This window comes from Eublepharis macularius, chromosome 4, assembly GCF_028583425.1.
Source record: "Eublepharis macularius isolate TG4126 chromosome 4, MPM_Emac_v1.0, whole genome shotgun sequence".
In the NCBI taxonomy this organism is placed as follows: domain Eukaryota; kingdom Metazoa; phylum Chordata; class Lepidosauria; order Squamata; family Eublepharidae; genus Eublepharis; species Eublepharis macularius.
Genome location: NC_072793.1, coordinates 33112112 through 33129731, shown reverse-complemented (window position 1 = coordinate 33129731; position 17620 = coordinate 33112112). Strand labels below are relative to the sequence as shown.

Sequence of the window (17620 nt, the reverse complement as noted above, 5' to 3'; positions counted from 1 at the left end):
GAAAAATGTTTGATAATACAGAGCTTTATTACAAGGGCAGTCCTTTTTGACAGGCATATATATGGCCTATTTGTTTCTAGTCAGACTTTATGAACACACACTTCAGGGGCTTCATTTCTTATCCTGTGCATCTGTATCATCACTTCTATTATTCAGCTTCCTTATAGGCCAATTTGCTTAGAACTTAATCCTGCCAAGTTCAATGGTACTTAATTGCTAGCAAGTATGGTTATGCCTGCAGCCTAAGTTTTTACACTAAAAAAGTTGGACAGGCTTGCTTTCAGGGATGTTCAATTACCCATAAAACTTGCCCAAATATGCCCAATAAAGTAACAAAATTGTAGGCGATTTTTCAAACTTTGGTTAGAATAAGCAACTTGATGGCTTCTTTCAGGAGAACATCACATAATTTTTTTAATAAGCAACTCTTCCTGAAAGCTGCCTGAAGATATAGGGCTTAATCAGCACCAGAGAAATGGCCCAAAACCTTTATCTATACTCCATGATCTATAGTATAGAAAACAATAAGGGGTGTATGCCATTTCTTCTCCTTGAATATTCACAGTTACTGGGCATTCTAAATTCAATCCTACTATATAAAAGGCTAATTGTATTCAAGACAACTCACTTCCTACCCTAGTGTGCAACCAGAGGGCACTGCTGTAAAGGGAAGCCCAGATGAGGCAGTCAGACCTCCAGAGAGCACACCATGGTGGGAAGGCCAGGATCAGGAGCAGAGAAGGTGGCAATGCCCGCCCCCCGCCTTCACCCAGCTGAAATCAGGAGCAGAGAGGGGGCAATGCCCACTCTCCGCCTTCACCTAGCTGGGATCAGGAGCGGAGAAGGTGGCAGGGCCTGTCCCCCACCTTTACACAGTTGGGATCAGGAGCGGAGCAGGTGGCAATGCTCACCCCTGCTTCAACCGGCTGGGATGAGGAGCAAAGAAGGTGGCAATGCCCACCTGCCCTTCACCCAGATGGGATCAGGAGGGGAGCAGGTGGCAATGTCCCCCCGACACATTCTTCCAGCTGGAATCAGGAACGGTGCAGGTGGCAATGCCTGCCCACCGCCCTCACCCAGCTGGGATCAGCAGCAGAGCAGGTGGCAATGGCTGCCCACCCTTCACCCAGTTGGGATCAGGCATGGAGCAGGGGGCAATACCTGCCCCCCGCCTTCACCCATCTGAGATCAGGAGTGGAGTAGGTGGCAATGCCCTCCCCTCCCCCACCATCACCCAGTTGGGATCAGGAGAGGAGCAGGTGGAAATGCCTGCACCCCACCATCACCCAGGTGGGATCAGCCGCAGAGCAGGAGGAAATGCTCGCCCCCTTTCACCTGGCCGGGACCAGGCAAGGAGCAGGTGACAATGCCCGCCACCTTCACCCGGCTGGGATCAGGAGTGGAGCATGAGGTAATGCCTATTCCCCTTCACCCAGCCAGGATCAGGCACAGAGCAGGAGGTAATGCCTGCCCCCAACTTCACCCGGCAGGGCTCAGGAGTGGAGCAGGTGGCAATGCCCGCCCCCCCTTCACCCAGCTGGGATCAACAGAGCATGAAGCAATGCCCATCCCCCCTTCACCCAGCCTGGATCAGGTGCTGAGCAGGAGGCAATGCCCACCCCCCATTCAACCTCCTGGAATCGGGCACAGAGCAGGCAGCAATGCCCCCTCCCACTTCACCCAGCCAGAATCAGGCGCAGAGTAGGAGACAATGCCTGTCCCTTCTTCACCCAGCTGGGATCAGGAGCAGAGCAGGTGGCAATGCCCACTCCCCTTCACTCGGCCGGAATCAGGTGCAGAGGAGATGGCCATGCCCCCCGCCCCCCCCACTTTCATCTAGCTGGGATCAGTGTTGGAGGAGAGAATGCCCGCCTGCCCGCCCTCCCCTTTCTAGAACGTTGTATTTTTTCCACAATGAGCTTTGTTGCCAGTGTCATCGTCATCATCATCGATTTATATACTACCCTTCAGGACAGCTTAATGTCTCAGAGCGATTTACAAAGTATGTCATTATTATCCCCATAACAATCACCTTGTGAGCTGGGTGGGACCGGACCTTTGGACACTTACCGTGAAGGGTCCTTCTCCTCTGAGGAAAGGAAGACATCTTGGGTGATTCCCACCATCCAGGGAGGCAGGAACTAACTTTCTTCCTCTTCCTGTCTAGCATGTGGGATCACCCTCTCTTTGGTTCAGGTGACTCCACAAAGCAGTAACATTGAATTTATTATTCAGCAACTGTTAATACTGAGAGAAAAAACACCTGTTGCATTAACATGTACTGTAAATAAAGTATAACCCGGAGGAGGTAGAAGAATGAGGCAGCAGGGTAGAGAAGGACGGAGACCCAGGGAGGGCAAGATGTCCTCCTTTCCTCAGAGGAGAAGGACCCTTCACGGTAAGTGTCCATTCTCCCTCTGAGGCGGAGGACATCTTGGGTGCTCCCAAAGCAGTTTCCAGTTTCTGGGTGGGATGTGGTCTTCATCCACCATCATGCACTGCAGTATTTTTCTACTACAGTCAGTGTCCGCTGAATCATATAGATTTGATTTGTAGCATCTTAATAAGGTCAAGACTGACAACCTTCTTGCTGCCTTGCAGACTTCTTTTATAGAAGTGTTCCTGTGTAATGCTGCACTGGTAGTAGCACTCCTCAAAGAGTGAGCTGGTATTCTACAAGGAACCTCTACGAAGAGAGTTTTTAGGAGTTTCGATAGTGTATGTTTTGCTATTGGCACCTACCGCTGCCAAAGCCATTTTCTTCCCCAAATATATTTAAGAACAGTAAGACTGACTTTCTGATTTGCACTGTTTGGAGCAGATAAGCCTTGAGCCTCCTTCTGACATCTACGTTGTGTCAGAGCCTCTCCCTCGTCTATTTAGGGTACAGGTAGAAATATGGTAGCCTTATCTCTTCCAAACTATGCAGTTTGAAATATGCTTTTGGAAGACAGTACAAGGCATCACCTTACCATTGTGAAAGATACAGAGCTCAGGTCTGACTAAATCTTCTGGCAGACGCGAACATAATAAGGAAGATAGTCTTCATTCTCAGCCTTCTCAGGGGAACATCCTTGACCAGTTCAAATGGATGTTTGGTCAGGGCTGTGTAAAATGTCTACTGAGTGAGGGCTTCCCAATAAGAGTTGTAAATTCTGAGCATAAACTGTTTTCTGAATGCTAGGAGAGTGTTGGCCACCTTTCAGGAATATCCCCATCTTAGGAAGGTGTTCCTTTCTATTTCCACATGGTTAAGCAGAGTAAGTCTAAATGAGAGAGCCAAATCGGTCCCTGCTGTAACTTGACCGGAGAGGTCAGTAGGATGAGAGGTGGAAATATCACCATCTGTTGGAGGGTGGAAAGGCATGGTCTGTTACTGGTAAGGGTAGTAATACATAAAGGAGGCCTAATAGCCACTGCTATGTCCGGGCATCTGCTTGTGGGTAGAACAAACCTTGTCATGTACCCCGGTAGTTGATGACTCTGTTGGGAAGCACACAGGTCCATGAGGTGTTGTGAAGTGCAATGTTATCCATTGGATGAGATGTTTCTTAAGGGACTGTTCCCGTTGTCCCCTCAGCCAGTCTGCCTGGGCATTGGATATGCCTTTGATGTGTACAGTTCTGATCAAAACTAGGTGACCATCCTCCCAGGTAAGTATCCTTGCTGCCACCTTATGTCGCCTCAAGGTCTTGAATCCCCCCTGCTTGTTTATATATGTTTTGTCTGCAACCTTGTCCATACAGATCTCTGAACTGGAACAGGGCCAGACAAATTGCTCACCTTTCTAAGTCATTGATAGGAAAACATGGCTAACCTGATTCTTACACCTGTAAATATTTGTTTGTTCTTGAGGTGTCATGAATCTTTTGCTTTGCATTGGGTTGGTGACCTTGGCTCAGGTGGGTTTTGATCTGAAGTGGTATCTGAATGGGAAGATCTGTCTTCTCCATGATCTGTTGTTAATGAGATCTAAGAAAGGTCTGAAGTGGTCTTGCCTATAGACGACCCCAAAGGTATTGCATTGTAGGTGGCCACTAGCCAACCCATCAGTTTCAGTAGTGTTGTGAGAAGTGATTTTGCACTCTGATTACAGTCTCAGTCAGCTGTTTGGTCTTCCTGACCTTTTCTTTGGTGAGGGATAGAAAAAGCCCTTTTGGTGACTGTGATCTAACCCAGGTGTTCAATCTTGTAGGAACTGAATGGTGAATTGAGTGTTGTGGTGAGATTTTCTCTTGAACTTGAACCGATCAGGAGATAGTCTGGGTACAAGTGAACATGAATACCCCGTCTCTGAAATGTATGGTAGAGTTGATCATGAATTTTGTGAACATTCTTGGTGTGGTGGACAGCCAAAACAGGATGGCTCAGAACTGCTGTTTAAAAAAAAACCCCATAAAATCTTAGGTATTGTTGGTGGGCTGTCAGAATTGATACATGGAGGTATGTTTCTGTGAGATCTGTAGATGTCATGTGTTCTTCTGATTGACTGGTCACTGTGACTGAGCACAGAGTCTCCATTCAGATAAACAATTTGATAAACTAGTTCAAAAAACTTGAGGTCTAATAACACTCTCCAGTCCCTATTCTTTTTAGGGACTGTGTAGAAGACTGAGCAGACCCTTTTCTGGTGGGCAGCTTTCAAATTGTATGGAATAGCCTTGTGAGACTATTTGTAAGGTCTGCCTGCTTGTCAACCCAGGCTTGATGGTAAAGGGTAGCTGGCCTCTCACAGGGACAGCTAGCAAGTCCTGTCTTAGAGATCTGGGTATTAAGGTTGGATCTCTTTCCACGTGTGGAGACCTGTCTGTTTGATCTTGGGACAAGGTAAGCATTATCCCCACAATACAGCTGGAGAGCTGGGACTGAGAGGACTGGTTTATCCAAGGCCATGTGGCAAGATCATGGCAGCAGTGAGATTTGAACTGGCAGAGTACTGCATCACTGTTCAGTTACTTAACCACTATACTACAAGTGCGGTCTTGAAAGGACCCCCCCCCCTATTAAAGGGCAGCCTAGATTAACCCCAGGATGGCCATTTGGAATCTTGTCTAGAACTTAGTAGTGTGTGTTGTGAATAAAAGGCTGAGGGCCAATGGATCACCTCTCAGATTGTTTGAGTGTTTTTGGCAACACATTCTTCTGTCCTAGGTCTCAATCTAGATCTTTCCCAGGGCATCCCCAAATAGCTTCTCTCTCTGAAAGAGGTAAGCTAGGACGATATTTTTAGAGTGTGAATCTGCTGGCCATGCTCTTAAGTCAAGTGTGCCGGCTTGTTACTGCTGTCAAGACCATAATCCTGGAAGAAAAAGGTAAATGTATCCAGGATGACGTCTGTCTTGAAGGTATTGGCCCTTACATTTCTGTTTGCCCCTTCAATGGGGGCAGCTATTGTTGTTCGGGAGGAGTTGGATCAGTTTCCAGATCCATACTCCTGACACTCTTGAGGCAATAGCTGTAGCCTTAATAGCCATGGTCACAGCCTCGTGAGCTTGTTAGCATGGCCTCTCTCCTCTTGTCTAAGTGGTCTCTGACTGATCCTTACCCATCTTCTGACCAGAGCCCAGATGACTGAAGTGTAGCCAGTGGAGTTTTGATCGCAGGTACCTGCAACAACTCATAGCAAAGAAAGGTAGTGAGTACAGTTTGTTTTGTTTTGTGACCAGGTTTGGGGATTAATTGGCTTATGGTTTAAACCACTCAGCCTTGAACCTTCTCCCCAAATATTCTGGAAATGGGAGGACCTTTTCTGAGGAACCTTCACTAGGAACAGACTCTTGTTTCCCTGGGTTGGATTTGGTATTTCCAGTCTAAGGGTCCTACTCCCCCAAGGGTAATTTCTACAGCTCTAAGGCTGAGAATGTCTTAGGTAGTAAATACTGGTAGACCTCTGATTCAGACAGCTGGGCTGACTGTTCTGGTAGGGATATTTCCTCCTCTTCCACATCTGAAGGAATTCATCCTTCTCCCTGTCATTACAAAATCAAAAAGAGTCCAGTAGCACCTTTAAGACTAACCAACTTTATTGTAGCATAAGCTTTCGAGAATCACAGTTCTCTTCGTCAGATGCATGGAGGGCAAGAAGAAACTGGTCAGATATATAGGTGGAGAGGGGAGGAAGGAGTAGATGCAAACTCCTCCTTCCCCTCTCTACCTATATATCTGACCAGTTTCTTCTTGCCCTTCATGCATCTGACGAAGAGAACTGTGATGCTCGAAAGCTTATGCTACAATAAAGTTGGTTAGTCTTAAAGGTGCTACTGGACTCTTTTTGATTTTGCTACTACAGACTAACACGGCTAACTCCTCTGGATCCTGTCATTACAGACTCTATCTGAGGGCGATCCCCCTGCTCCGTGGGGATCCCTGACTGATAAACATTATAAACTGCCTTATTCTGACTCAGACCATCGGTCAGTGTTATCTCCTCAGACAGGCAGCAGGTCACCAGGGTCTCAGGAAGAGGTTTTCCCCCTCATCTACCTAATCTTTTAAACTGGAGTTAATGGGGAACAAACCTGGATCCTTTGCATACAAAGCAGAAGCTCTTCCACAGAGCTACAGCCTTAGTCATGGAGGGAGGAGGTGGTAGACACCACACCACTATTTCTTCCCTCCTGGTTAGTCTTAAGAGTTAAAAGGTTCAAAGACACCGGAAAGTTTGCGCCCTTTATACATTACCCATCTGACAGGGAAAGGCAGAGCTAGATCCTGTTGTAAAAGCAGGGCTAAATCCAAAGGGGAAAGGCCTGCTGTAAAATCTCCAGCCAGGAGATTGGCATGGGCACATTCACATGGTGCCAGGGCTGAGGAGATTCCTGGAACCTTTATAGGGCCAAGGTGCTTCTGACTGGAAAAGTGACAGGATTTCCTCCCTTGTAGTCAGTGTAATTGCTGACAGGAATTCTGGAGGTAACACACTTGGGGGAACACTTATGTGGCCCTCCTGGGCTTGTTGGCTGGAGCTCTGGATTATGTTTCAGCCGTGTCTCTCCTGCCAGGAGATTGGCAAGCGCATCTTTGAGATTAAGCAGGAAGTCACTCATCGCGTTGTTTCCCGCCAAAATTGAGCTCTGCCAGGTGGTGCAGTTCTAAGATGGCTGACAGAGGCGCGCTGTTTTAACAAGCTCCCTCTGTGGAAGATGGGGCTGTTTAGAGGCCTGCATCTCTTCTGAGGCTAGTTCCTCGCCGGGGAACCACACAGCCTCAGAGGCATGCTGGTGCTGACTGGGCCTGTTCCCGCCGCCGGTAGGACAGCTCCATAGGAACAGCCCATATTCTCCTCCATGAAGCTTTCCTCAGAGTCTGACGACTCTCTAGAGACCATATTGTCCTCTTCTTTTCTTTCTTTGGCAAGAGGAGTAAAAGAAGAGGAAATGGGAGGAGAAAGACTAAGGAGTATAATAAATGATAAAGAGAAAGAGATAAAGGGTAGCAGAGCTAGTCTGCTGAAGAACTGCTCTCCCTGGAGGCAGGAACAGAACTGAAGAGAGGGTGGTCCCACATGCTAGACAGGAAGAGGAAGAAAGTTAGTTCCTGCCTCCCTGATTGGATGGTGGGAATCACCCAAGATGTCCTCCGCCTCAGAGGTAGAATGAGAGAGCTCCTAGAAGCTATGACTGACCCAAGGTCACCCAACTGGCTTCAAGTGGAGGAGTGGGGAATCAAACCCGGTTCTTCAGATTAGAGTCCCGCACACTTAATCATTACACCAAACTGTCATGGTCTGTCATCTAAGCAAACTGCAGTTCGACAGTCCCTTCCATATCATAGCCTAATCCAGAGATCCACATATTCACAAGCATACAAAGGAGCTTTTTTATGGATAGACTGACCTATTAATTTCAATAGTGGCGGCAGGGCTTGCATTATGAAAAAATTTATAATCCATTTCTCAACAAAATCTTCTCAGAGTATAAGTCATGTAAGTAGAAAAATGTATCAATATGAATCTTGTCCCCCAGGGGCAGCATTTTGTTGGGCACTGCAGCACAAGGGAGAAATCAAGTAAGTCATGCTCTCCTGATAAAAATACTTCAGTCACAGAAATGCTCTGTGGGATCCAAGACACTGCTGGAGGTTGCAGTGATGGTGGTTCCTCTTCCTCTTGCCTTCAACATTGCTGTCTAAATGCCTCAGAGGCTGCTGAGGAGAGCTGGGGCTGGTGGCAGCAGTGGCTCTGTACAGGCACAGAGAGGTCCATTTGGGAGGGAATTAACGCCCCCCCCCATCCACTTTTGGTAAACGTTTAGATTTTTCTGCAACTTTGGGGGGGCGGTCCTCCACATTTGGAGAAAAGTCTCCCTTTTCTCAGTGTGGGCCCAATCACTGGATTCAAGTATCCAAAGGTTTGGCCACACTTGAGAATTAGAATGTATAATCAAGCCACATGCAACAGATACAGAAACATTTGGCTTGCTCATGAGAAGCAGGTAAGCCATTGATTGGCTCAACCTCTCTAACCACTGCCACAGCCCCTGCTATTCCTCTTCCTCATTGCAAGAGGCTGCTCAGCTATCACATTTTTTCCTTCTTTGGTGATAGCACCAGCAGTGGTGCCACCAACAGGAAGGAAAGGGGAAAGGAGGAGAACATCACGCTCAAGCAAGGAAAAGGAAGCAGATCAGCAGCAATGAGAGGGGGCTACAAATAGGGATCCACAAAAATGTAGTGCTGACTGTGTCAAATTCTTATCAGAATGGTGATAAGGGCTGTCCACATGGTCATCTTTTCATTGGGATTATATTCAAATGCACATTTATAGGGATAAATATTGTGTGTTCTAGTGCAGGATCCTTATTTATGCATGGCTACAATTGGATCAGTATGATATTGTTTAATTTCCTATATGTTTTCACTTTCTGTAAATCTGACTTCTTTCAGATTCTGAAACAAAGCACTAAAATGCAATTTATTTGAAAGAAACACTTTAAGATAAAATTTGTTTCATTGTATAACTTGGATCTAGAAGAGTACTTTTCTACACTTCTCCCCAAATGAATATCCAAACAGTCTTTGCATATGCCCTACAGTGCTTGATAAACTGACCTAAATTTCAACTTGACACATAATGACCTAATACTTCCTATACATTTATGAAGGATTTCCCTTCAGTGACTCCTCCCCTTTGTGTAATATAAACATTTAAGCCCACACCTTAAATAAATTTGCATTAAAGAAACAAGAACTCCATTTTCAAATAATGACAACCTATCTGACATCTAAACCACAGGGAGGAAAAAATCTAAACAATTTAACGCCTGTAAGAAAAATCTGAAAAACACACAAAATATTCTTCCTAGAGATCTCAGCTATTGCCTATCATCATTATTTTCATTGAGATAGAACCCAAGAATTAGCAGTTATCAGAGCATAAAGCCCCACATCCAGACAACCATATGAAATATCCAGCATAATAAACATTTTCACTTCAAGTAATATTGAAAATTGCAACAAACCTTTCAATTTTAGGACTATCAGTTTAGATGTATATAAGTATTAAAAACTATCAGACATATTAACAACTATGGAATACATGGATACATACTCTTATTTATGTATGGATACAAAACTCATTTTCCACCAACAGAAGGACCGCATTATTCCCACTACTTCCGCCTTTCCATTGCGAACTTCCAGATGAAGCCCAGCACTGTTCCTGGTGTGTGTGCGTGTCCGTTCGTGTCCCCCCAGTACCTAGAGAGGGTGGACACTGAACTGCAATGGAAGGAGGGAAAGGCCCTCATACAGTACTTTGGATCAACCTTAAATTTAATTTATTTTATTAAGGAATTAATTTATGAGAATAAAATTTATTTTATGTTATCGATAGCCCATCTTTCTCACAGAGTGTCAAGGCAGATTATACAGTGTAAATCAATATAATTAATAAGATGGGACATCCAATAAACAATGCATTAGGGTTTGCCCAGCAAAAATCTGAAAAGAAGCAGAAATATTAAACAAAGTAGAAGCATTTAAACAATGCAGAAATTATACAGTAGGAGCATACTTACAGCAGCAGACAGTACACATTAGTATAGTCTACAGTCTCTATCCCTTTATCAAAGCATCTTTCTGACCCACTTCATTACAGCACAGCCTTCCTACTTGTGTAAAAAGAACCCTCCTGAGTAATTCGGTTTTGCATAGTTTGGAGAAAGCAAGGAGGGCAGCAGACTTCCTAGCCTCATCAGGCAGCTTTTTCATAAGGTGACGGCCACAACAGAGAATGCATGTCTATGGGCAGTTGTTGATTTTGCCCATTTGCAGGGTGGCACCTGCAGATGACCTTGCTAAGATGAGCATGGCTGTTGAGCAGAGGGAAAGAGGTAGTTCTGCAGATATGAGGGATCATATCAAGATACCTTGAACTGAGCCCAGTAACTGATGGGTAGCCAGTGGAATGACTGCAGAATGGAATAATATGCATGCTCCATGTAGTGCCTGATAATAATCAAGCTATGGCATCCTGCACCAACCGAGGTCTGAGCTGACTTCAAGGAGAGGCATATGTAGAGTGAATTACAACAGTTTAGTCTTGATGTTATTGTGGCATGTATCCAGTTGGCCAGATCAGCTATGTCAAGGTGAGGAGCCATCTTGTGGGTTAGACAAAGTTGGAAGAAAGTGCTTTTTGCAGTTTGTGTTAACTTGCTTCTCCAGTTGCAATGCTAGATCCAGTATAACCCTTAGGCTCTTCACCGAGTTGGCAAGGGTCAGCTGAACTCCATCAAAAATGGGAACCACAATGTCCTTCAAGATCTCCATCTGCTTAATCAGCATCACTTCTATCTTGGCTGGGTTCAGTTTCAATTTGTTCAATTTCAGTCATTTGACCACAGCAGGAAGGACCTCTATCACAGGAGATCTCCACAGACAGATATAGAGCTGGTTGTCATCCGCATACTGATAACATCCAATTCCAAAGCTATCCTAATAGAATTAGAATAACATGGGGAATAAGATTGCACCCTGCGGAACTCCCACATTCGAAGCTGCTCTCCCTTTGAGTCTGTTCCATAAGGAACAATTGAAACCAGTCCACATCTCCTAATACCTATTTCTGCCTCCAAATGCCTCAATGGGATAGCATGGTCTACTGTATCAAAGGCTGCAAAAAGATCCAATAAGAGTGGTGGTGTGGTGGTGGTGGTGGTGGTGGTGGTGATAACGCAGTAAACCAGATCCACAAAATTAAAAAGTTCACAAGCATAGCCCTTTCATAAACCTTTAGAACAGTTGCAAGGCCAAATAAATATGTGATGCTTTCAACTTTATCTACAATCGTATGTAACAATTGCCACCAATATCACCAATTGCTAGTTTATAAAATTTTTGATTCTCCAAAAAATTAATTACAGCAAAACATATAGATTTCATACCACCATTTCTCTTTGGCTGCTTCTTGAAAACCAACTGAATATTTGAGATATATGAAAGTCTGGTAATCTAAGTACAGTTCATAATAAGCATTTCCCTTGGATCTATTTCTTGCAGGATACTGAAGAATGCTTTTAAAAACTAAAGCCAAAATTCTATAAGCCAGATTCCAAGCACTATTCCACCCTCAAGAACAAGGAAGTAAACAATTTTGACTGTATATGAGACTTGTAGCCTGCTGTGGGTTCGGCTGTGAATCAGCATTCTACTGGTTCGACTCCCGCTACTGCCATGAGCTCAGTAGGTGGCCTTGGGTAAGCCACTCCTCTCTGCCCCGCCTCCCCAGCTGTATTGTGGGGATGATGATAATAATACTACCTTGTTCATCGCTCTGGGTGAGGCACTAATCTGTCTAGAAGAGCAGAATATAAGCGCAGTTATCATCATCATCATCATCGCCCCACTGATTTAACTAACCTACTTGTTTGGGAAATACAGCTTTAGGAATAAAACTTTGTAACCCAGTTAAACCAAAGTACTGTATCTGCAAGTGATCCCAACCATCATTACTTAAAAGCTAGTCCTGTTGATATCAACAAAAATTTCACACAATTGTCCTAATTCAGTGATAGCAGTCCATATAAACATCATGTTCATCATTGCTACCATGCACACAACATGCTGCTTTGTGAGGAAAACAAAATTTTGTCCAACAACATAGCAGAGAAAGGTGAATATTTCATCACCTTCAGATCTCAAGGAAATATTCTATTATGTGTAGTCACAGGAGCTGTGTTAATGGCTCCCTGAATAGGGACAAATATGTTTAGATCAAGATCAAGATGCTAGTCCCAAAGACATCATCAGCACTAACAGCACAAACCTAAAACATTGTCTTAAAGTCCAGTTGAAATTCTAAATGCTTAACCATTCATGCTAGTAAGTTGGTCTGCAACAAGAAACTGACACTCAAGTCAATATTTCACACACCTCAGATCAACTGTCTTGCTGAAAAATACATTTTGTTCACTATATAGAAAGGCCATTTCTCCCATCAATATTCCTTACAGTCCTCCTTCACTGACCTCTGAACATGCTTCCACTTAAGCTGAGTACCAATTAGTAACCATCTTGCCGATTACTAATGGGAGAAGATGGTGACCTATTGGTTATTACAGTCAGTAACAGAGTTCATGTTTCATACTCACTGACAGCATTGAATAATTTCATACAGACATACCTTCACCTAAAAACTTTATTGCATATGCTGGTGTCATTGTATTTCAATACTCATAACACCTCAATAAAAGGGATACATCATGTGCATGCATGTGTGCATTTTACACAAGTACAGAATATGGTACTGGGTTAACATTTAGCCAACAACCTCAGCTTTAAGAAGAAATTAAACAAGATTCTAATTCAGACAGTTCTAAGTATGTGTTCCAAAATATTGAGGAAATTCCTACTATGTGCCTTACATATCTCCTTCTTCCCCTCAATAACCTGTAAAACTATAATGAACTTTGCAGAAGAATGAAAAGTTGCAGTTATCAAGAGAAATCTAGCTTTTTTTGGCACAGAATTCCCATAGTGAAAAATATATATGGCCATCGTACACAAATGCAACCTTCTTTTCTAGATGACAGAAATGTGTTTTCTTAACTTTAAGAAGTACAGACCGAGACCAGAAGTTGCACACTGAGCCTACGCATACAAGTACCAGGGACATGTGCTGAAAATGAACATCGCTTATAAGAGGAACATACTGCCTAAAATATCACACCTCAGAAATATATTTCTCAAGCAGATAGGGTCACATATTAAAATTGATGGGCAACAGCCTCTCCTAGCAACTCAACACACTTTTCACGTCCCATACACCTACCATTTTCAATACTTTTCCACCACACTTTTAGAAAGGAAAAATATTCTGTTTCAAGTCATACTACTTAACTAGCCCAACGTGTACAATTGGCTAAGAGCATGAAGTATTTCTTTCTCAGGGTAGCTTCCTATGTCGCCTTGCTTTATGTGATGCTGAAGATGCATCTAATTAAATATGCAAAATTTCAATTTTGAAAGTGTTAAGATGATGCAACATTTCTCTTTAAGGTCAATGCTGCTATCCTGAGGCTCTGGAAGGATAGCAATATACCTGCACTCTACTCAATGTGAGATAGTCATCTTAACCTATTCTATGCTACATTATCAGAGAATGCTATTCATGGAAAGCAATAAGCAGGAATACATCAGAGTCACAAACATAATGTGAGAAATGGCTTTTAGTGCTCTTGTTTCCGTTTGGGGAAGACAGATTTTAACAACAACAGTGTTTCTTTACAAAGACAAAACCTTCAGTAATAAGGAACTTGTATGTTAATGGTTATTAGACTTTTCAAAATTACCACTTTAAAATGACAGAAAAGCATGGGGATATTTCCTATCCAGAATGATGTCACAGGACACACTAGGGAGATTTCCTGTGTGCATGTATGTTTACATGCAGAGATTATATATACACACACACCTTGTAATCATAGTTAATATACATACACAGAAGGACAAATCAGCCAGAAATTCCTCTCACACATGTGTAGACTTAAGTTTGCAAATGCGCACATTACATCTCAGCAACATTTCCCTGAAGACAAGTAACACTACCCTTCCAGGAATCTGGGAAATTGGGAGACACAAGTTTTCTCCTTGCAAAAAAAATTAGCAAAGTGCCCAGCCACATAATTCTATGATCTAAGTTTCTTAAAATGTAAGTTTGCAAAGTTCACTACAAGACTTTGAGTTATTTTCTTGCGCTGAGGACAGACAGTAACTTCAAAAGACCCTACAACATCTACAAAGCATGAATGAAAAATAATACAAATTAAAATGAGGTTGAACCATGTGGGTCTATTGCTCCCCCATTTTGTGTGGAATGCTTGGTATAATTCACTCCACCATTTGCATTTTTATGACATAATAACATAAATACAAGTGTGTTGGGTTTCAGCTTAAACACAGTTGACCAAGAGGACCAATACCCCCAACAGACATACAAAGAGACTGGAGCATACAGCAGATATACTAGCAGTTATAACTACAGTAGCATCTTCTTCCCTGCAGCTGAGGCAAGTCTTCCTCACCATTTGGAATGCCCTAATAAAAAGTTACATCCAATTAATAATTGAGCCATACCATAGGGATACTGCTGCCTTCATCATACTTCATGTATTTAAAATTTTTTCATCCAGTCACGCCTTGTACTTGAGGGAGCACTCAACACGGCAGCATGTTTTTAAGACACCTGCAGACACGTCAAGTCCTATTCCAAACCCAACCACTGTCCTCTGGCCTATGCGCTACTGTATAATAGTTTTGTAATACAGCATTAAACATATGGCAATTGCAGCTGTTACTAGCATAACACCACAGATGTGTGCCACTGTGCCAAGCTAGATCCATGAACTTGCACCAGCAGCACTACTTGTTTGTGCTGCGAACAAGAAGGGCACCCATGAGCTTCATTCGCCCTTAAGATACCACAAATCTCTTTTGTTATCGCCAAAAGGATGCATTTGGTGGGCCATTTGCTTAGGTCATTACAGCTGATTCTGGGGTTTGGAAATAGAGGTGAAACAATACTTTCCTCAGGCAAACTCCAAGAAACGTAACAAGACCTTTGTCAGAACCCCATGGCTCCAAAATGACCCTTTATTTTCAACATTTCTTACCCAAATAATTATTTTTGTATTAAATCAACTGTCAATACATCAAACTTTTTAAAACTCTTTAATTTAGAAGCATTTATTTTATTCTGACATCCCATTACTCCACATGACATTTCCATGGGGCTTGGCATCCTTTATTCCCTAACACCAGTTTCGCAGCATTCAGTAGAAAAACCTCACAACTCCCCTTTTTAAAATGTTAATTGGGCATACCTGGAGGGAAACACACTAGACCTAACCTCAGCCATATGCAAAGGGGAAGGAAAAGTCAACGTGGCTTTAGCGCGTGATTGTTCGGATGCTCTTTCTTTTTATGAGACCGTTCTTTGTAACAGCCCTATTTGAATTAAGGAAGCTAACGGGTGCCCTTCTCGTTTGCAGCACAAGCCCAGGGCCACAAGTAAGGCACACCAGAAAGGTTCAACAATACCGCCCCGCCGCCCTGTTTTTGAACACTCGGTCCTCTGCGTGACAGGAGGCGGTGTGTGTTACCATACTGGGGGGGAGGCGATGGCGGCGAGACAGATTGGCGGCACAACGGGAGAGGAGGGGGGTGGGAAGAGGGTGACGAACAGCCACCTCAGAAAGGCCGGAGTGGAGGCGCAAGCGGCGCGCAAGCCTTAGCGCATCGCGGCCATGGCGCGCCGAAGCCTGTGGGGCGCGCGCCTGCGGTGCCGAGGCTCGTCCGCGCGCTCTATCGAGCGCGGGAACGCCGAACCGCGAGGGGGTGTCAACGCCTGCCCCGCCCCCTCCCACTCAGGCGGAATTCCACCGGCCCAGACCGGCCGCGGCCGGTTCCAGCCGGTTCCGGACGGGCGGTTGGTCTCCGTGCGCGCGTGCCGCACGCTGCCCGCTGACGTCAGGCGTGTGTGGCGCGCGGGCGGGCGCCGGGCGGAGGGGTGCGGCGGCAGCGGCGGCGGCAGCAGGAGCAGCAGCAGTAAGTGGCGGCTGCGGGCGTTCTTGCTACGTACGTGTAGTGCTGCGGCTTCTCGGGCTGCGCCTGGAGCGCGCTGGCGGGCGCCACCGGCCCGGTCACGGGAGGCCCGGTCGCTGCCGGGCCCTTCGACATGCTCTTGCCTTCCGCTCCCTCCTCCACCGCCCGCTACCACCGAGGAGGAGAGCTTTATTATTCACTCTGCGCGGTCCGCACGGAGACCGCAATGCGCAAGCGCTGCCGCCGCCATTACCGCCCCGGGTTACCCAGAGCATGCTGGGGCTTGTAGTCCCGGTGATGGCGGAAAGTGCCCATTCTTTTCTATTGGGCTTCCGGCCCCGTAAACTACAACTTCCAGGGGTACAATGCACTTGCTGTCCCGGATTCTGCAACAGTGTGAGGGGTTAATAGGAATTGTAGTTCTGAGCAGATCCTCTGTGGTTTGTCATCGAGCGGCACAAGGTGGGGCACTGCTACAGAAGCCACCATCCGTTTAAAACCAACGTTTCATGTAAACTCTCACAGCCCGACCCTAATGACACTTACTCGGAAGTAAGTGCCACTAAATTCAGCAAGGCTTACTTCCTAATCAGTGCCCGTCGAATTGCAGCTTCAGAGATTTGGGCTATCCTTTTTTTAGGGTTAATGAGATCTGTACATAGCAATAAATAGTAAATTTGTATGTGATACTTGCTGAGGACTTCGGTTTCTTTTTCTTTTCTTTTTTTTAAAGTGAGAGTTGGAATTCTATGAGTTGGTTAGAGGGAATCTTGTTAATATAATTTGTATTATTACAGAATTATATTTTTTTTACTGAGTTAAGAGTTTGTAGTCATTAGTCATTTCTCATAAAGTACATCACATCAACAGAATGGTTACATCTTTTCAATGGTAACTAGACATGTTACGTCCATTATGATGCAATATCCAAAACTCATAAATCACCAAAGTGCAATCCTAAACAGAGTTACACTTCTTAATCTATTGAAATCATTCCTGTGCATGTTTATAGAAGTAAGTCTAACACTATTCAACAGGGCTTACTCTCAGGTAAATGTTTACATGAGATGGATTGATTCAATAAAGGAAGCCATGGCCTACAGTTTGCAAGACCTGAGTAGACCAGTTTAGGATTGCTCTCTTAAGTGTCCGAAGAAGGGAGTTCTGACTCAAAAACTGACTGAAAATCTTGTTGGTTTCTAAGGTGCCACTGGACTCAAAGACTGCTCTCTAAACATGTATTCCACAATCCTCTCATTCCTGTCTATTTTTACTTAAATAAAGAGAGATTACTAATGAGATTGTTGAGATAATGTCCTAATCCTAAACATGGCCTAGTAATATATTCAGAATTGGATGTAAATTTGTAATCCAACAAATTAGTTAAATCGGTTCAGTTCCATTCCCTTCAAGGGGCAAGGCATTCTGCTTTCTCCCTTTTGTCTTCATTAGCAGCTTTCTGAATGGACTTTCCTACACAGATTTCATGAAAGTTAGTACTGATATAACAAGATGAGCATTTGGTGTGAAAAAGAATGTGCATTCCTCTCTTGGTCTACATAGTGTTACTTCGCTCTCC

General features: G+C 44.4%; 1 protein-coding gene across 2 annotated transcripts in view; it reads right to left on the bottom strand.

Annotated features, from left to right (window-relative positions):
* Positions 1-16293, bottom strand: part of UNK (unk zinc finger) — a 75114-nt gene extending 58821 nt beyond the window's left edge. For both annotated transcript variants that reach the window (XM_054975249.1, XM_054975250.1), the window contains exon 1: positions 16079-16293. In XM_054975249.1, coding sequence (XP_054831224.1) covers positions 16079-16176 — 98 coding nt within the window. In that variant the 5' untranslated portion in view covers positions 16177-16293. The remainder of the gene's footprint in view (positions 1-16078) is intronic.
* Between the last annotated feature and the right edge of the window lie 1327 nt (positions 16294-17620).